Source organism: Melampsora larici-populina (assembly GCF_000204055.1).
Source record: "Melampsora larici-populina 98AG31 unplaced genomic scaffold MELLAscaffold_47, whole genome shotgun sequence".
In the NCBI taxonomy this organism is placed as follows: domain Eukaryota; kingdom Fungi; phylum Basidiomycota; class Pucciniomycetes; order Pucciniales; family Melampsoraceae; genus Melampsora; species Melampsora laricis-populina.
In genome coordinates this window covers 68,689-89,312 of record NW_006768811.1, presented here as the reverse complement: position 1 = coordinate 89,312, position 20,624 = coordinate 68,689, and the positions used below count along the sequence as shown (strand labels likewise).

General features: G+C 43.4%; 5 protein-coding genes across 5 annotated transcripts; 2 read left to right on the top strand and 3 right to left on the bottom strand.

Moving 5' to 3' along the window:
• Positions 1 to 1,411: 1,411 nt before the first annotated feature.
• MELLADRAFT_50007 (uncharacterized protein) lies at positions 1,412 to 2,922 on the bottom strand (the record flags this gene model as incomplete). The annotated part of the gene is made up of 5 exons (XM_007414923.1): positions 1,412 to 2,017; positions 2,097 to 2,371; positions 2,449 to 2,564; positions 2,646 to 2,735; positions 2,811 to 2,922. 5 exons carry the CDS (start codon positions 2,827 to 2,829, stop codon positions 1,774 to 1,776), a joined length of 744 nt encoding a protein of 247 aa, XP_007414985.1.
• Positions 2,923 to 7,544: 4,622 nt separating this feature from the next.
• On the top strand, positions 7,545 to 8,384 carry MELLADRAFT_66844 (uncharacterized protein; the record flags this gene model as incomplete). The annotated part of the gene is made up of 1 exon (XM_007415033.1): positions 7,545 to 8,384. The coding sequence occupies one exon, from the start codon at positions 7,545 to 7,547 to the stop codon at positions 8,382 to 8,384; it is 840 nt and encodes a 279-aa protein (XP_007415095.1).
• Positions 8,385 to 8,910: 526 nt separating this feature from the next.
• Positions 8,911 to 9,454, top strand: MELLADRAFT_110741 (uncharacterized protein; the record flags this gene model as incomplete). Its single annotated transcript, XM_007415034.1, has 2 exons — positions 8,911 to 9,382; positions 9,429 to 9,454. 2 exons carry the CDS (start codon positions 8,911 to 8,913, stop codon positions 9,452 to 9,454), a joined length of 498 nt encoding a protein of 165 aa, XP_007415096.1.
• Positions 9,455 to 16,812: 7,358 nt separating this feature from the next.
• Positions 16,813 to 17,268, bottom strand: MELLADRAFT_66841 (uncharacterized protein; the record flags this gene model as incomplete). The annotated part of the gene is made up of 1 exon (XM_007414922.1): positions 16,813 to 17,268. The coding sequence occupies one exon, from the start codon at positions 17,266 to 17,268 to the stop codon at positions 16,813 to 16,815; it is 456 nt and encodes a 151-aa protein (XP_007414984.1).
• Positions 17,269 to 18,537: 1,269 nt separating this feature from the next.
• Positions 18,538 to 20,121, bottom strand: MELLADRAFT_91904 (uncharacterized protein; the record flags this gene model as incomplete). The annotated part of the gene is made up of 8 exons (XM_007414921.1): positions 18,538 to 18,758; positions 18,824 to 18,928; positions 18,990 to 19,106; positions 19,173 to 19,362; positions 19,429 to 19,481; positions 19,560 to 19,704; positions 19,774 to 19,895; positions 19,983 to 20,121. 8 exons carry the CDS (start codon positions 20,119 to 20,121, stop codon positions 18,538 to 18,540), a joined length of 1,092 nt encoding a protein of 363 aa, XP_007414983.1.
• Positions 20,122 to 20,624: the final 503 nt, after the last annotated feature.

The following is a 20,624-nucleotide window of genomic DNA, read 5'->3' as shown; positions in this document are numbered from 1 at the left end:
AGGTGGTGGATGGTCTTCCTCAGTTGTCCTGTGGGCAAGAGATCTCATGAGATCTCATGAGAAGTTTGGGGATCTCATGGCTTTTGGTATTTGCCAGTATCTGCCCCTGTCCGCCACGCGCACGGTCCTCAAGGCCAAATTTTTTTTTGGATTTTTTCATCATTTCTGCAAGAGACAGTACCTGGCTGGGGTGACATTACCTTGAGACCTCGCACACATTGTATGTACAGTAGATTTCAAAAGTCTTGAAATCCACTTGTTTTCAAAATTGACTGGTGGTCTGTGCGTCCGGCAATAAAGTTGAGATTAGTTGTGACGTCTGTCAAACTTACACGCCACATCCAACAATATGCGGAAGCAGAGCTTAAAAAATCAATCATCAAATCTATGGTTTCTTTGTCTCCATCAACTATTGGTGTCCAAATGGTGACAAGCTGCAGTATATCCATTCCGCGCTGGATTGAGCGAAGTCGGTGTTTGACTTGCTCTTTCCTTTTGTTACCACTGATTTTTTTTGTCAAGTCATTAATAACCAATAGCACCTAATCATGGACAAAGACAATCAACGCCTGCATCTTATTCTCATCATTTTGTTCCACCACAACAAGCAAAAAAAGGACATGTAAAACAAAAATTAACATTTAGAGACAAAAGCAGACTCAAACTTGGGTAGTTTGCCTGGTGGCGAGCATGATTGCAATGAGAACAAACACTCATGCCGCTGCGTCACAGCGCTTTCTTGTTGTTCCATATTTTTTGCTATCAGTACGACTACACCTCAGGAATATATATGTATAAATATTAGATCTGACATGTAAGTTTGACAGATGTCACAATTAATCTCAACTATACTGCCTGGCGCACGGACCATCTCTCAAGTTTGAAAACAAGTGGATTTCAAGACTTTTGAAATCTACTGTATGCAGGATGTCTTAGAGTTGTGTAGTGGTAGAACACATATATTGTAGAGGGAAGGTTTAGAGTCCGTTTGGCTGCCTTTGACCTTACTGGCGTAGACTTGTGAGGTGTCTGCCTGCGGATCCGCAGGTAGACCATGTCTGCCACGAGGCGTGTACCAGGGTTTGGTGCATTCGGTACACTCGACTTGAAGTGTACTTGACCTCAAAACTTATGGGTTTTCTCCCTTTGCAAAATCTGATGTCGCGCTCCTGGTTTCAAGTCTATGGGACTAGCCAGGTCAACCTGCGAGATTTGACCAAAACGTCAAACCTGGCTGGCCAACAAATTTGGCTGGCCGACCTGGAGGTAGACACCTCAAAGGTTGCCCGCGGCTTCTGTACCAAACAGCAGAACTTCATGCGTACGCTTCAAACTGCCTCGAAGTGTACGCCTGAGATTTTGGCTGGGCCAACCTGCGAGGTCGGAGGCAACTGAACGGACTCTTATTCTAAAACCTCATGAGAATTACACAACGTCAATTTTTTAGGTTTGAAATAGAGCTCAAAGATACAAGTCGCTGTAAGTACCCCATAACTTGACCATACTCTTGTAGTAAATGGACGCAGCAATTTCCATACGCAAACAAACAATGCAGCACAACCCAGATGAATCCATAGCAACGTACTCCAATCAAGAAATAGGACTTCATGTGAACCCAGTATCAAAATGAACGAAACACAAGATAAAGGGGAAAAAATAGCTGCCTTCCTAGATCGTGAAGATTAGCATCTCATGTTCCTGGGATCCTAGATCAGGTCAAGTACAGTATAGCCAGACTATGCAAGGTCGCCTGTCAGAATGGGTGAACAAGTATCAACTTGCTGGGGTGTCCGCAGGAATTGACAGGCTTTCGGGAACGATGTGCTGTTGTGGTAAGCCATTATTAAGAGGCACAGCCACGGCTGGAGCTTGATGCTCTACCGGGATAGGTGAGAAAGGGTTAGCAGCTGCTAGGTACTCCGATCCAGATAATTGTGATGTCATGTCCAGAGGTGCCTCAGCCGTGTCGACCCCAGCTTGAAGGATGGGAGTCGAGGCAGGCAAAACAGGCGCGTCCCTATTCGACCACTCCCAGATGATGGTGAGCTGGGTACCGTGCGGCAAGATATACAGGTTGAAGAGAATGACGAACGCACCAGGTGATCTTGAAGCGGGTGACTCGGGGTTTTTCAGCAAGGACATTACGCATCAGTTTACTGATGACAGGTGGGTTTGGACGCGATTTGATCATTTCCTCGTTAATCACTTCCGAGTCGGAGTAGAGTGCGCGCAGTTGAGGGTCATCATACTCGGTATTGACATAATAGCCGACGCGAACAAATTCCTTGTTTTTGTAAGAGGCCGTGAGGAGGATTACAGTGACGCCGACGAGCTCCTGGGAAGGGATACGGGAAGGATCTGGAGCTGCTGCCTAAAAAACGCACCTCGTTGGCTTTTTGGCCCTTCTACGGAATGACATCGGACAAGTGCCAAAGGCATGTGACGTACCTCAAATGCAAAACTGTTGACGCCTACTGGAACTGGACCGACCATGCAGGTGTCGAGCTCTTGATCCTTATCGGTACTTTCTGCTGAGCCCACGTAAATCAGCTTCCATTCAATATCTACATCCCCAAAAAAACGTAAAGGGCTGCTAGTCAAAATTCTGCGTTCGGCAACCAGCGCTGCAGGAATGAATGATATACCATCCTCGAGTGGCGCGATGCATTCAAATGTGATTTTGAATCGATAAGGGTCTGTAAACTTTGCAGGATTTTGAAGGACGGAGACACTGGCTGACAGAATTGAAAGAATACACTTGTGAGCACATGACCGAAGTAGTGGCCGTCCAATATAAAAGCGTCACTGACTGATGTTGACGATGGACATGGCGCGAGGGGTAAAGCTCAAAAGGTACAATCGATGTTGGAAACTGGTCGACCGCGATTTCTTTGCTTTGTCTTCGGTTGAGACAGGGGTATGTTTGGCAGTAAGTGTGCCTTGACGGAGCGCGCGGGCACTCAGTTACTTGAGCGACACCGGGCTAGCTTAACACAAGCCCTCTCTGCGCGGCCACGTCGGTACCGAGGAAAAAAACTGGTCACTACAGTTGTTCAAGGCTAGTCTCGATGGTTTTTAGGCACTCAAAACATCACAGCTTCCTTAATCAATAAATCATCGCAACAAAACCCCAAAAACCCACCATCATGCCTCAAAAGCGTCCACCAGATACTGGTGGAGAGGATCCAGGCCCACCCACCAAAAATCCGTACACAACACGATCAAATGAACAAGACTCCATGATGAACGAACTCAGATCAATGCCAACGGATGAATCGCACTCGAACAACAGCTTAATCCAGATCATGATCTGAATGATGAATGGCTTCGAAACGACGATTAAAGAACTTAACAATACGATCAAAGAGCTACGCGAAGAGATCCGAATTCTGAAGGAAGACCGACCTACGAATCATTCTAAGGAACGTCAAATTCCCCAACCCCAAACGGCAACTCAAAAACAACCAGCTTGGACAAACCCGTACCCAAAACAAACTCAGTCAGGACCACCAAAGCCTCCGCCAAAAAACACTGAGATAAACAAATTCAAACCCGCTACACTGATTATCCACAAACCACCTGGTCTCGAACCCTTCAAAGGCATGAAGTTCTCCAAAATAGTCCACAACATCAACTCAGCCCTCGCCTCAATCGATGCAAAAGTAAATGACACACCAGTTAGAATCCGAGGTGCTTCACTCCTCAAATCTGGTGATGTTCGCATGAATATGGACAACTGGCTCATGAAAAATTGGCTCTTAGAAAACAAACACATATGGACAAAACTTGCTCACAAAGACTTCGAAACCAGCCAAGCTAGATACCCCATTCTATTCGACTTTGTCCCAGCTGAAATTGACATAAACGACAAAGATTTCCCGAACAAACTCAGCCTAGAAAACGACATCCCAGTTGAAAGCATCCACTCAGTCAGATGGATCAAAGACCCAATTGATACTAACAAGAAACACGGTACAATAGTTCTCAACCTCTTAGATAAAGAACTAGCTCAAAAAATCGAAAAAGGCGGCCTATACGCAGACTGTCACTGGATTAAAAGCAAACACTATGAACAAGGCCCGACTATGTGCTTCAATTGTCTCGACTTATATCACACACACGCGTCATGTAAGAATCAACCTCAATGCGCCAAATGTGGCGACCCTCACAGCACTCGAGAATGCGCAAACAATGACTCAGATCAAGTATGCGCAAGATGCTATAACTTCAACAGCCTCAAAACTAATTGTAAGCTCGACCGATTCACAGAAAAATACAACCACTCCCCTAAAAGTTTAACTTGTCTGCTCCGTAACACACAGTTTAAAATTTCATCACCCATATTAATTGATGATGAGTTATAAAAGCCCTATTACACCACCCAACAGACCACCATCCCCACAATACCCAGACTCAGAAAACGATCCCTCGGATCAGTCCAGTACATCTTCAGATTTCCCCCTTTCCCTAAACCACCTATCGATCTTACATTTCAACTGCCACAATTCAATTCATCACACCCACGAAGCTCTCACATACACTCACTACTCAATTTTATCCCTTCAAGAACCCTGGTTCAACTCTCATTCACTAACTTTTCCACAACACGAAGCGTGGCACTGTATTTCATCATACGACTATTTTCCCAAAGACTGGTCAGATAGACCAAGAGTCTGCATCTACGTCACCAAGCTAATACCAACATCTCAAATAACAGTACTACCCAGTTCAACGGATATCATACTAGGGATCGAAATCAATAGCCCCACCCCGGTTCAACAGAAGATCAGAATAATCTCCTGGTACAACCCTCCTGGTTCTTTACATGGCCTCCTGACCCTTGAAGCTTGGATGAGGAAACATCACTCGCGGCAAGTCCCTACAGCAATCACAACCGACTCAAACCTACACCACTCCCTATGGAATCCACCTAATTATACGACCATAGACAACCAAGCAAGAAAAATGCTACATCTCTTCAGCTCTAAAGGCTTCAAACTAATCTCACCGAAGGGTATCCCAACGCGGTTCTCAACGGGTACCCAACCGACAACAATTGACCTAATATGGACCAGCTGGAATCTATCGGCGTGGGTGCTGAGCTGTAAAGTACTAACCAACAAGCTCGCCTCAGACCATTTCCCCTTAGAAACTTTTATAAATCTCACAATGATTCCCCCGATTGTGACCCATTCCTCTTTCAAACTTACTGACATAGATGTTTCCCTTTTTCACAGCTCAATAACAAACAAAATCTCAGATCTCCCCCCAGCTTTTGACAATCCACAGTCCATAGACACCGCAATAACAACTCTATCAACAGTCATCACTGAAGCAGCCCAAGAACAAGGTAGAAAAGTTAAAACGGATATCAAAAAGTACAAAAGCTGGTGGGATGTAGACGTCCTGACCCCGATCCTCAAAAATAGAAACAGAGCTAGACGCTGGTGGCTAAGATCAAACCTACCTGAAGCGAAGAAAAACTACGATGAGTGGCATAAGTACTTCAAAGAACAAGTCATCAAGTGCAAGGTGAACCATTGGAAGACCTACCTAGCCACGTGTTCAGGCAACGATACCTTCAAAGCCTTTAAATTTGTAAAGCCTAAGGCCACCGGTGAGATTGCTCCCCTCAAGAAATCGGATGGATCAATAGCCACGACCAGAGACAAACAAGCTCAACTACTCTACTACGGTACTTTGGTAGCTCACGTCAAAGCGGACCTCTCAGACATCGACCAAGTCAACTCCTCACAAACCAACCATAGACCAATGTTCTCGCCCGAAATCACAAAGGACGAACTAACTAGAATAATAGACTCCCACCCAAACCGCCGAGCCAATGGAGGTGATCAGATCTCTAACGAAATGATCAAAATGGCTTTCCCAGCCATCGAACAGCTCTTACAACATATCTTTAACGCCTGCTTTAAATTAGGCTATTTTCCAATCCCCTGGAGATCTGCAGTAACAATCATCATCAGAAAAAGTGGTAAGGATTCAGACTCGGAACTCAACTCATATAGGCCAATTGCTCTTCTTAGCTGTATGGGGAAGATCCTGGAAAAAATCATCACAAATCAACTAACTCACTGGGCGGAATCGAGAAAGAAGTTGGCGTCAGGCCACATGGGAGGCAGAAGACAACGCTCTACAGATGATGCTCTACTAATTCTCACGTCATGGATTAGAGAGAAATGGAGAAACAACGAAGTTGTTTCGGCAATCTTTCTAGACGTAAAATCAGCCTATCCGTCGGTCCACCGCGAACGGTTAATTCACATTCTCCAAAGTCAAGAATACCCTGCCTACCTCATCCAACTAGTTCAAGATTTCCTCTCAGAGAGATCAACATTCCTTCGTTTACAAGACTTTCAATCCGAGAACTTCAAGATCGACAATGGTCTTCCTCAGGGCTCTCCATTATCGGTCATACTATACATCATCTACAACTCCTCACTCCTCAACCCAACACCTCTTTCACCGACAGCAAGAAGCATATCTATCGGTTTTATCGATGATGTGGTTCACTTACACTACCCCAATAATAATATTTACCATGAGGTTTAGAAAAGTGGGGAGATATGTAACCTGGGTGTTGGGTATGTGACATGTAAGGAAAATAAATGTAATAGTCTTTTTAAAAGACTGCCGATAATCCATCCCAAAGGCCCTCCCAATTTAGTAAAGTCAACTTATCAGAATCTGAAAACTGTTGTACGGTCTGAGATTGTGAAAGGAAATACTTTTTTTCAGCGAGACACTTTGACAGTAACCCTGTGAGTTACCTTGAAGACACAAAGAAAAGTGTCGTCGGTGTATTCACAGATCAATATTTACCTACGTGATGTACATATATTGAATCTTGATTTTCTCTTCTTTCCTCGTTCCCTCAATTTACCCTTTCAAGCTTGATCAAGGAGTTGACTGACAACATCTCAATCACAAGATACAATTTCGAGTTTATTCCTTATTCTACGTACGAATCATCGAGATACAACTTTGGACGGGGGCCGCAACGATATCAATCAGAATTATCAGCTTGACTTGCAATGCGTTGTTTGGTCAATATCTTGCGTAGTTATGGGGTTGTCTCATGGAGATTGAGGTATGTTGGTTTTGCCCTTTTGTTTGTCTTTCACGTATCTGATCAGAATCATCCCTTTCAAAAATATCACTTGTATAGTAGCTCGAAAATACCTCGACGAATTTTCATTATCATGACATTGCATGCAACCAGCCCTTCAGAGTGATACCACGAAATCAATATTTCATCCGATCGATCAGCACATCTTGTCTCCATATATAAATTAGTCCACTGCGTTTGATTTTCGTCCTCTTGCTCCAACCTTTCCTTCATCTCCTTGTCAATTTCTCTCCTCTACCCCGTTTGCTAATTACCGGCGTAAGATTCAGGCTTGACCGTAGTTTGAATCAATCTCTCTCTTGATATAGTTCGTTATTGATATTTGTTTGTTCGATTTATACATTATACAGCTTTTGATCAGCTTCTTCCAACTCGTCACTTTACTCAATCGTTGAACATGACTCGCAGCAAGAATCGTAAAAACAGTGGTCAGGACGGAAACTCACCTCTCAGCCCAACAAATGTTAGCGATCAGACTGAAAAACCAGGGGCACAACCTTCCTCCGGATCATCTGCCCCCTTCCCTTCTGAACCACCATCAAATACGGTACCTCCCTTACGTGCGACTATGTCATCACATTCCAGCACCCACATATGGTCTTTGATTCAAACACTCCCCGAAGATCTACATGTCTTCCTCGAAGAAGATTATGAAGCGAAATACAAGAAGATCTTGAAAGCTCAATTTTATCGAATTTTAGTTCACTTTGACCCCAAGACGACATCTCGTATATCACATCTCAAAGCTGATCTTAATGCTGCCTTCAAAAAGAGCTTACGCCCACTACTTTCCGAGTTCATGATTCCCTGCCCTCCTCCCGCCATGGAAACGGATGAAGGTGACAAAGACCTCGATTTCAATCCTTTGGGCCGGAAAACCACCCGAAAGATGCTGTTGGACGCCATCAAACGCAAAGCTCCCAACGTTCCCATACCTACTAGTGCTAGGCGCGGTGGATTGCTTTTACTTTACAAACAGCACGTTGATAAGGACCTGGTGATCCCTGGTCAAACTGAGACCATTCGAAAACCTTCAGTTTTGAAAGCGAATGCGGTCAGTGGCGAGGACTCAGAAGAGCTTCGACTTGCCTTACAATGCTACGCACCTCAAGTATTTGTACATTCCATCCCCATGACTCATCAGGTTCTTGTGGATTGTTATCTACAATTCATCCTGGCAGCAAAATTGGAGCCTGGAGCCTTGGTCGCCGGGTTTCATTACTCAATCATATCCTAGTTTACAGCATTGTGAGTATCATGAGTTAGGTATGTTTTCAACTTTTGTACATGTTTCTTAGCTGGATTCAAGTGCTGAAACAATCTATTTATCTTTGGCTAATCTAGACAAAAGCAGATCACCGATCGGTCAATATTACAGATGGATGCAATCAATCGCATTACTGTCCAACTTGCTTTTTTTATCTTCGATTCAACCAATTTGTATTCCGATGTAGTTCCAGAAATTGTCTTTCCTGTGAAGTGTGGCTAGCTAGTGGGCTCAGATGCAGCAGGATCTGCATCAGATCTTTAGCAGGATCAATGGCTTTGCTTTAAGATAACTTCATAGTTTTAGATCGGTACTTGTTTCATGGTGTTGTAAGATACTAAAATGTCTCCCCTCCCGTCTCTCTTCTTGAATATTTGTGTGCGGCCTTTCAACTTGTTTCTTTTTCTTTAAGATCTTTCATAAACCACAAAACCGCAAAAAAATCCTTTCGTTCTATCTCTTTCATCTGTCTTTTTCAATTCACGAAAACTATAAAATGTCTGCTTCATCCAGGAAGGCAAAAGATGCCCACCGAGTAGTCTGTCGCTGTAAAGCCCGAGAATGTTACCGCGGCCAGTATATTGATGCTTACGGTCAGCCTCAAAATGGGGTTGAGGTGTTACCCTCTACTCGCGACGCTCACGCCCTTGCTGATCGGCGTAAGCAAGCACTCGGGGCAAATTCAGCCCCTGCTTCGTCTCCGAGCGCCCGTCAAGAAGATGCTGACGATCTGGTGGCGCCTTTTGAAAGACTTAATCTTCCAAACAATCATCTGCGCGAGCAACCTTCTGCCACTGATGCTCCAGAGTTACTTACAAGGCTTGCAAGAGCCTCTCAGGGCTCTTCGCGCTCCGCGTCTAGTACCACTGAACGTATGGCTTCAGCAAATCTCACCCCAAAAGACATTGAAGAGGTAGATGCGCATCAAAACAATACAACGGGTTCCATGATTCCGCCTTACGATTGTGGTACGTGATGGGCAGATTGCTTTGCTACTTGACATACGTTTCTAAGCCATGGTATATACTCTTTCTCCGTAGATCATTTTTTTAAGTTCAGCTTGAAGGAAATCAACCCTCTTCTGCTTCACGTGGCGTTGTCAACTTCGATCATGAGCATATTCGATAACCTGTCTGGTCGAACAGCCTCTTGGCTTATGGATGTACATCGCATCACTATCGAACTTTCAATGAGTACAGGCCTCCTTCCAAACAACTCTACTGGAGAGCTCTCTCGCTCAGAACTCAAGCTTTTTAGCCGGATTCCAAAGACATTGGCCACTGCAATTGGGTGGCTGAACATTGATCCACGTTGTATGTTGATGAATTGCTGTACAAAGTGTTTCGCCATGTATCCACTTGATGAAGCACCAGAAATCTGTACTCATCGAGTCGCAAGTATTCCTGGCGGCCCTCCCGATTCGCCCAATCCCGATATCAAAACCAGTGATAATGTAGACAAGTTTGAACCTGACCTTTCTGAAGCAACCTGTCTTGCCCCCCTCTTGAAGTTTGCGAGGGGAAAGAAAGTTGCAATAAGAAAATATGCCGTACAAGATCTTTCTGATTGGATTGCACGTTTATTCTCACGTCCAAATATCGAAGAATGGCTTGAAGAATCACTTCTCGAATCTAGAAAACCATACGATAAAGACGAGTCCATATCGGATATTCACCAGTCAAGAGTCTGGAAAGAATTCAAAGGAGCTGACGGCAAGCAATTCACAGCTACCAGCGGTAGCTGGTGTTTGCGATGTTTGTGGATGCAATCAACCCGTTTGGAAATAAAACCAGTGGACACCACGTGTCCATCACTTTCATCGTTATGGTGTGTCTGACTCTCCCGGTCAAGATTCGACATAGACCGGAGAACGTCTTTTTAGTCGGGATTGCACCAGGTTCTCGAGAGCCATCACTTGAGCAGACGAACTGGATCTTACGTCCAATCGTGACACAGCTTCAGAGGATATGGAGCCCTGGAGTTCTACTTTCTCAAACCTATTCCTTCCCACATGGACGCCTTGTGAAGGCTGCGCTACTACCGTTTGTAGCTGACATCCCGGCCATAAGACGTTCACTTGGCTTCCCAAGTGCTACTGCATCGAACTTCTGTTCAGGATGCCATCTGATCAAAAAGGAGATCGACAACCTTGATCCCAGTACATGGCGTCTCCGTGATAAAGAGGAGCACAAGAAGTGGGCATATGAAGCTTGTGATGCAGACAGTGTGGAGGAGCGTCAGGAGATTTTTAAGACGCATGGTGTACGTTATTCAGTGCTTTTAGAGCTTGACTACTGGAACATCATAGACTTTCACGTTGTGGATTCAATGCACAACCTTCTATTGGGTCTCCTATCGTGGCATCTTCGAAGATTCTGGTCTATGAGTGATGTTCAAAATGAAGAAGAGACTCACCTGCCGGTTCCCACTTCGGAGCTCTTACAGCTTCTAGCTGAACACTCCGACCCCCTTCCACCAAAAAATTACGCGAAGGAAACTGAGACTGCCGATGAAGAAGTTCAAGACGAAGAGGAAATCGAGTTTAGTGATAACACTTCAACCAGTGATGAAGATTTTGAACCCCTGGCTGATGTTGGATGGAAGGGAGTGTGGGAAGCTCCACCAACAGAAGAGATCATTTTCGACGCTTCTATGCTTAAAATGATTAACACTCTTCTACCCCGAATACAAATACCGTCTTGGATCAGACGAGCCATACCTGTCCTAGGGAAAGCCTCGTTTGGTAAACTTAAAGCTGACGAATGGAGAAATTTATTCTCAACTCAGCTACCTTTGATACTTATACCGTTATGGGCTGTGAAAGATCAGAGCAAACTATCCTTGCTCAAAAACTTTTGTGATCTTGTATCACTTGTTAATCTGGATCTCAAACGATCTATCTGCATAGCTCAAATTGACAGATATCGATCACATATCCAAAATTATCTCAAGGGTTCGTTAGCTCTTTTCACGCACTGCCATCTTGCACCAAACCACCATATGGCAATACACTTGGCCGACTGTCTTGAGCGGTTTGGACCGGTACGGGCGTGGTGGTCTTTCCCCTTTGAGAGGCTTATGGGTAGCATACTCAAGGCTTGTCATAATAATCATGTCGGTGAGTCTAATTTTATGCTTTCAAAGATATATATTTCTACTCAGCTGACAAGTCTCTTGAAAAACAAAATCACCAGGCGAGCTGGAGATGACTTTCCTTCAAAATTACTGTCGAGCAGGCAATATATCTACCCTGATGAATGATAATAAGCTACCAGACGCTCTGGCCCCATATAAGACTAGGCTAGAAGCACTTTACGATTCTCCAAATCCAAAGTCCAAGCCTTTGTCAAATTCGTCTCGGCAAGCACTCAACAAAGATGTACTGAACCTTCTTGTGAAGCGTTTGAATGAAGAAAAAAACAAGAAATGTACATGGATACTTCCAGAAGACTGGTGTTTGCTATCAAAACATGAGTCTAAAGGTTATGCACCAGTCGCAGCTCACGCACATTTTTTGAAACACCTTGTGCATGGAGATGTAAAATACTCAAGCTTTACAGAAAGCCCTAAGAACAGTTTTGTTCTCTTCAAATCTTTTTCAGGTGATCATGAAGCCACTGAGTTTGGTGGAATATTTTCAATATTTACTCATCACCGGACACCAACATCTTCAGAAAATATACTCGATACATGGTTACACATTCAACGTTTTCCCCATTTACCACCGGGGTCATACAATCCTTTCGCTAGATTACAAGCTGATGACGTACATTTCAATATCCGTGCTTGGGGAACCACAGAAGACATGATTATAAGGGAGGATGAGGTGGTTGCCCACTGCGCATGGATGATGTACAGACCTGGTGAAATCCATAAGCAATTACGAGTGCCGACAGTTGCACTAGTATCATTGGAAAGATGATTGTATGCGTCAGATCATTTACAAATTGGTAGAATTACTTGATGATGGCGACTGTAAATGAAATATGATGTGACTTACATCATGAAAGAGCATTGATAGCATCTGAAATGCGTGGTATTATAGGAGATTGATCGATCTCCAATGTACTGCGCTCAAAAGGTGAGAGCGTGGCGAGCCACTCTGATGAGTAGCAGTCGATAGGTAGTCCAGCTGGCGGTTTGAGCGGACTATCTGGAGCATTTTCTGTGCGTAATCTTGGTCGAGGCGGTCGGCCGTGTGTATTTTTTGGAATACTCGAAGTTAACATTGCTTTGTAAGCATCTAAAGACATAAAGACTTGCTCTAATGCTGAGCTGCGCCATTGAAGCTTCCTAACACGGCATGGAATTGCTGGACGCAGCTTGTTCGGAGATTCAGTCTCGTTGTTGGTTTCATCGTCACTACAGGCTACTTCGAGAATGTTAGAAAGACAAAAGAGTGACTCTTTTGACAGCACAATCTCATCCCGTAAGCTTTTGAGCTATTGATCAGTGAAAAGATGGTGTCAGCAGCCTTTTGAGAACAGATCTATGGCTTGAAAGTTGACTTACATGCCTCATTCTAGCCTTTCGTCGTGTTTCGTCCACAACTTTTTTTTTTCGTTCTTCATCCCAGTTTTGCTGTCTATACCTATCAATTTGAACAGGTAAGTTTGGATTCTTGGCCTTTGCGCGCTAACTTTCAACAACGTATTCTGACCTTTTCGATAGAGAAGTCACGTAAGTTGACATACATCTCTTGATCTGTGCAGAATTTTCAGGGGCCAGCGACACTCCATTATATTCGCCGCACTCCACCAGCTTTACAAAAATCTGCAAAGCCAGGTTCCAAAGCCACCGATTATCCTCGGAATTGGAGGACTCTGAAAAGTTAGGTCGAAAAGACAACACCCCCACAGACTTCATCATGCGCCACATGACAGTCAATTGAGATGGAGTTGAGTTGATATGACCAGGACCATCAGGGTACGGGTAACATGGATCTGCAGGTTTGCGCCCGGAAGGTTGTAGGGGAGAACTCGAATCGTCGTCCAAGCCAGCTGGATCGGTTTCGAGCATCCAATTAGACTTCTCCTCTTCGCTTGCTGGTGGTGGAAGTAGAGTTTCATGAGGGCCCAGTCCTAAAAGTGTATCAATATGAAAGCGCATATGCGACTTCATGGGATATTAAAGTGGGAGTTGGACCTTTATTCTGAAACAAGTAGAGTGAGAGAGATGGTGAAGTGAACTTACAGCTGTACGACCACCACATGTCTTTTTTGGACTATCACTTTGATCCATTTTGAGGCTGCTTACCGTCTTTGACAGATATCTCAAATCATTGGTCAAAGAATCCACCTTTTCATTCAGTTCATTTGTTTCACGCTGAAGGCGCTGAATGAGGACTGAATCTTCGGCAACCTTACGTTTCAAATCATCTAATGTCCATTCTTCAGCTTGAATGCCTTCATCAAAAATACTATGAGTGGGGTTACCCGATGTTGTAGGACCCGGCTTTGCATGTGTTGAGGATCGTTCAGGCCTTTCTGAGGGTGCAGGAGATTTTGTCGACGGAGCAGAATTAAGGCGTTTACCAACTTTCTGCCGGTGATGCAGATTTGAGTCCTGATTAAAAGATATATCTGATTGATCATCAGATATACTATTGAACTCCCACTCGCTTTCCTTGTCGTCATCGGACTTGCGTTTGTTCGATTTCTGGTTTACTGAATTTGAAGACACTTTTCGAATAGTTGGATTTGGGCGGGGGTAAGACAAACGGCCGTGCTCTAAGCTCGGGAAGAAGAGAGCAGAGGGCTTTGAAGTTGAACTAGAATCGCTGAGATTTTGAGAAGGAGTCGCCGAGAGAGGATTTTTGGTGGATTGAGTGTCCTTAGATGTGGAAGCTCGAGTGGAAGCGCCAGTACGCGCAACACTATCACCACTCGGCATGTCTGACTTACAAAATTGTGTAATTGATAGGCTTCAGAATTCATATCAACTTGAGGGAATGTTCAGAAAACAAAACTTACCTGTGGGACGAGTCTCCGAGTCCATGTGAGATGTAACTTCTCTACCTTTGCCCTTCTGTGAGGCTGTCCGATTCAAAGACGGAGTTACTGACAATTCTTGTCGAGTCTTTGAAGCACCACGTGAGCCGCTTATCTCTGCGAGAGATGGTTTTCTTCCTTTGGACTCTTTGATGGATGATCTTGATGATGGGTGTTGAACTAAAGCTGGCGATGAATCCGGACCTACATTTGGTTTTGTAGTTGAAGTGCGAGACGACCTACGGCTGGACATGCGAGGGATCGGTTCCAAAGAGGCGCTGTCGGCTTTTAGACTGGTCGGTTTGGTTGGGATGTCAGAGGATGACAAAACTTTTGAAGTCGGCTCTGATGAAGTCGAGACAAGCGGATCTTTCTTCTTTTTGCTAGGCTTCTCCTTCGGAATCGAACGCATGATACGTGGCACTTCAGAGTCGGTCTGTACCACCTGGGTCTCCTCGTTGATTGAATCACTCAAGGAAGAATCTTTGATGGGCCCCGAAGATTTGATCGAAGTCTCTGATTGACTCGGAAGAGTTGACCGTAATTCTGTGTGTGCATTGGTTGTGGATGGAGTTGACTGTAGTTCTGTGTGTGTATTGGTTGTGGATCGAGGAAGCTGGGATCCACTGAAAGGGATTTCGACAGTGAATGTTGAAGAACGATTGAAAAGAGTTGACGACTCCGTAATAGGGACTTCACGCAAGAATTCTGCTGGAACAATAACTGTTTGTAATCACATCAGCAATTGGTCGATGTTCTGATTTAAGAAGAAGTGATTGTACGATTGAAATGATACTCACTCAGGTCGTTGTAAGCCTGGCACTGACTTATCAGTGCGTCTCTATTCAGCGCAGCTGTTGCGACTCCAACATCACAAAGTAAGTGTGCTAGCTGGGTATCGTTAAATTGAGAGAAGTTGACCGTAGGTGCTTGCACTTCATCCGCAGGTGGACCGGCAGGTAGGACAAGAGGTGCAGTCAAAGGTAATGGTGGTTCGGTTTGTCGTCCTCGAGTGATTTCACTGGCGGGTTTGATTCGCTCTTGATTGACATCTGCTTGGAACCTCTTTCGCTGCACGTGCTTGTCAAGAAGCTGCAAAAGCCCGTTCCGAGTTGTTTTACGCCCAATCGGTACACCAACCTTACCCAGACTTACAGTAGCCTGACTCAAAGGGACCTGCCCGTCTATCGAAAAAAACGGCGAGAACATCAGTTCCATGAGAGTTGAATTGAAAATTTAGACAACTGACCTTTGGGATCATCGGACTCCGATTCTACAACTTTTCTTTTTCCCATTTCGCAACGATAGAGATACTGACTCCAAAGAAGATCTCCTCGCTTGAAAAGATGAACCTTTCCGGAAAAGATGTACCTCTAGTTGATTAAAGACGTTATACAGTTGAGTGCAAGGGATAACACCAGACCCGCTGGGAAAGTTATATATGAGTGATCGGAAACGGTTAGAAGAGATTTAGTGGTTATTGAAAAAAAATAAAGATAAAAATTTGATTGGAACGAGCATGCGATTTTATATAATGTAACAAACGATTTTCGAGGTTGTAGATCTCAGATGGAATTCAAACATGTTCAGAATAAAGCAATGCCACAGGACCCGCCTGTACATAAGTTTTGATGAAGTCAAATGGATAAAAATATTGGACAAAAGATCGATGAAAGTACTGGTGATCATAGACCTTGGCAATTTAAGTCAGATGGTTGTTTCATGGCTGCGCAAAAGGGAAGATTGTGATAAATTATCAAAGGATTTCTAATATCAGACTGGTCACCGGCAACGCAACATGCTGACATCACTGATATTCACGGATATAGATTAAACAAAGGGGTCTCCTACAAGATCACTTGCTCGTGCCTTTCAGACAGATCTCTCGATACAAGATAACAAAACCAACATTAGAGAAGTGAGCAACTGATAACACCATTCAAACACACAAAGTTATAATTATAATATACTTGAGCACAAAATTGGTAACTTTGGAAGTCATGATAGGAAAGTCATACAGTTGTGATTTCGATTTCAGGGTGGCAGAGATTTTTTGAGTGGAGGAAGTTGATCAGAAGACAAGACGTATGTTCTCAATGCTAAACCGGTGAGTGTGCTTGCGTATGATAGCATTGATCAAGGGGTTCGAATACCTGCTTTCATTTTATTTGTACATGTATCATTGAAGTGTGGTATTATAAAGCAGTGTCAGTTTATTACCTCTGATCATCTAGCAACACTGCCTGACACTCACCCGCCATACTGATTCGACGCAATCCCAACACCTTACTCAAAAGCAAGGCTGTCCACCCTATCATTTACAAGTCCATCACAGTCTGGTCAGAACACAATGACTGGCTATATTTTGGGTCCAATGAGAGATGAAATAAGAAACACTAACCTCGGTTCTAAGCCGCAGCATGGGCTTCACCCTGATTCAATCCACCGTTACCAGCATTGTTGGCCTCAGGCTCTGGCTCTTGCTGCAACTCGATTTGGTAAGGAACATCAAAGGAGTAGATGATTCCGCGGTCTTTATCAAAAACGTGTGGTGAACGAAGGATAGGAACCACATAGTAGAGGAATGAGTCGACAAGTTGAAGCTTGGTTTGAAGGCGAATTCTAGGGATCGTATCATGATGAAAACACTTCAACAATTCACGAAGATTGTTTGTAGTGCTGTTTCGATGTTGGATAACAGATATATCAAGAGTAACAAGTTCTCGAAGATGACTAGGTATATTGTATATATGAGTTGGTGGAGGAAGCGCGGCAATCTGGTTTTCTGGGGTTGCTGCATCGCCTTGAACGTCGAAAGGATACATTTGCGGAAAATTACCAGCAGATAAGTCAGGAAAAGACATGATGTTTGGGAGAGTTCTAACAAGTAAAGATATCAATAAGATAATTTTGTATTGAGTGTAGTTGTAGAGAAGTTGGAGGGAATTCTAAGAAACCTTCACAAGAAACACTGGTTTTATAGTTGAGAGGTGCTGCCTCTAGACACTCGTTATCTGAAAACAATCAAGAAAAAAAGACATCGTACGTCACGTATAGTACCATCACGCTTGCCATTCTTTGGAAGTATTATGGAAGTTTGACTGAGACAAACATTAATTATTGTAAATCTCATTGTCTCGACCCATCATGATATAATGATTACATTACTGTTCTAATTAGAACGGATGTTAGAAGAGAATCGAAGACTTTGCCCTCCCAGATTCTTCTCATCAAGAAAATTCATGTCGATCTCACATTTCTACATGACTTGAGTCCAAAAAAGCCAGAAATCCACAGGGTACGGGTGAGGTGTCTCATTCACCTGTGGTCTCAGTATATATAGACTATTATATATAATATGAATCATATTCCTACAGTACAGGATTCATTAACTTTTGACGTACTCCATGATCTGATCCGTGCTTCTAAGTATAGTAATCTCCCTCTTGTATATGTTCAATGATAAGTGTGTACATAATGAATTGAGGACCCACACGCCCTCATTAAGACACAGATCATATGATTACAACCATGCCGTGTCCTTGAATTATAGATAAATTTCATTATGGTTATATATTGTCTTAGGAATGTAGACAATATACGCTGTGTAATATAGATCCCGAGTTATCTCGGGATATCTAGATAAGTCGAGATAGAGATTCCAAGGAGAATAGTGGACCCACACGCCCTCATTGAGACACGGATCTTATGATTACAATCATACCGTGTCCTTGAATTATAGATAAATGTGATATTGTCTTAGGAATGTAGAGAATATTGCATATAGATCCCGAGTTATCTCGGGATTCCTAGATAAGTCGAGAGAGGGATTCCACGGATTGGGTCTGAGACCAACACTTTAATTAGATGAAACCCGTCTTGCACGTTTTGTCAATATTTGGGATTATTGAGTTGCAAGATTCAGACTCGATAATCATTAACCAGATAGAAGAAAATAAATGGTAAAAGTACAAGATAAAATACAGATCACGGCTAGGTACTTGACAAGATCAAAGACAAAAAGAATCCAATTCAAGTAATGGTGCAGAAATTCAGCCACTAGTACATCTTTTAAAAGGTTTCAGACCAGCTGTACCTGTTAATTCAGCTGTAAATTCATCTGTCTAGCAGAATTACAACTCAGAGCTGATAATTGAGCCATTCTCGTCATCTTCGTCTAGACTCATTAAACCTTTAATAACTTCTTCCGGGACTTTGATGTCTTCAACTATGGTACTCATCTGTGCGCAAAGGTCTGTCAATTGAGATTTTAAGTTTGTGACAGAGTCTTTCAGCTGTCTGATATCTTCAATTTTATGTTCCAGTCCTCCAACCCGCACTGTGAGGAGACGGACTTTATCAAAAGAAACTATGAGCAATCAGAAACATATCATTTGATCGCAAAGAAAGCACACATACTTGCTTCATCTTGCCGCATCTCTTCTGCTAAAGCGCTCAAATCGGACTTTTCATTTGTCTCCATTCTCACTCGAAGCTGTTCCACTGCGTCCTCTAACTCTCGAACTGACCAAAGGCAGAAATTCAATGAGATATTGATGTGCAGAAAGAAAATAGATCTACTGACTCTTCTGTGCTTGCCGTCTTTCTTCCTGGAAGACTTCAACACCAGACTTGCTCTTGAGACTTTTACCTGAAACCGACGCGGGTGGCATTTCAATAGGTGGAATATCATGTCCATTGACTGTTTGAATCAAAAATTGAGCTGAAGTTCAAGAAAACGTGATTAAGCTTGTTGTATGTAACTTACCTGGATTTGGACTGTCCATCCAGTTTGTCTCTGACATGTCAATGAGAGGTGGAACATGATTTTCGGCTTTGACCAAAGCCTCAATTTTGACAGGTATATTGATTGACTTTGACATCGATGTTGCAGATGTGACTCGATTAAGATTTGTACCTTTAAGTTGGGTACGTTGAGGTTTTGAGGGTCTTGAAAGCTAGAGATATACACATCTTGATCAAGAAACATCTTGCGTGATCTCTAAAAAGATCAGATGACTGACCACTTTGTCTTTCTTGCGTGACTGGGATGGGTCTGGTAAGATGGTGGCATCCCCTATATGAACAAGTCTTATCAGTAAATATTTCCAGTTTGGCCAAGCCAAAAGCAGAATGACCAAGCGGAAATCCTCACCTATGTCTGAGCGCTTGAAAAATCGCCCACAATTGAGCTCGTCAGATGCTGTTCGTTTTTTCTTCACTTTGATATTTGTGCTGGACTCCAAGTCTGGAGGAGGCTCAAGATGCGCTGTTATCGGCACCGAGGCATTTTCCTGAGCCTGGGAACAGTACATAAAAGTTAGCCTTAGATGTAAGGTTATGTAGACGCACAGGAGAAGATGTCATACAGATGATGAAGTGCTATGAATGGGTGTGGTCGAGGTCTCGAATAGTGGTGCGAATAGTCCGGGTGTTTGAGTGCCTGGAGTTAAATCGACAGCAGGAGCTTCACTATTAGGATCGGGAAAATCTGGGTGAATTATGATCCATATACAACATATACATGATTAGCGAATTCTGACAATGATCAATATCGGTTCGAAAGGAAAGAACTTACACTCTGGTTGCATCTCACGGACCATTTTAGAAACTTCGTTTTTGGTGATTCCGGACTTGACGGGTGTCTGTGGGTGATTAATACGCATCCAATCAAGCATAGTCTGCTTGCTCATTCCACGGCTGCTCGGGTAAAGCATCAGAGTGTAGTAGATTATGAATAATTGATTGATCGAAGATGAAAATAGTTGAATACAGAAGTCGAAAGATAAGTCGTTGGTGGGGATGAAAACAGTTAATCACGAGGTTCAAGAAGCTGATGAGAGAAAAGATCGAGACTGGGTTGAAGAGAGAGAACAAGAATTGCATTGAAGAGAGGTCGGATGATCTACAATATATACTCAGAATCTTAGTACTGGGATTATAGTCATGAGGGTAAGAGTGTGGGTTTTGTGGATTACTCATCTTATGATCGAAGTTTATGATGACCTCGGCCGTATCCAACGAGTCATTTATTCATGACATCGTGACAAATTAGTGATAACCGAGATACCTACAGGAATATTTTTGAAAGGGACCTTGATCAGAACTGATCTATTGTAATGTGAAGAAGAAACAAGATGGTTTGAAAGTGACATACCTTGATCAACTTCATGAGATAACCTGCGATGCCATGACAACCGTGCGAATCTGAAAGAGTTCG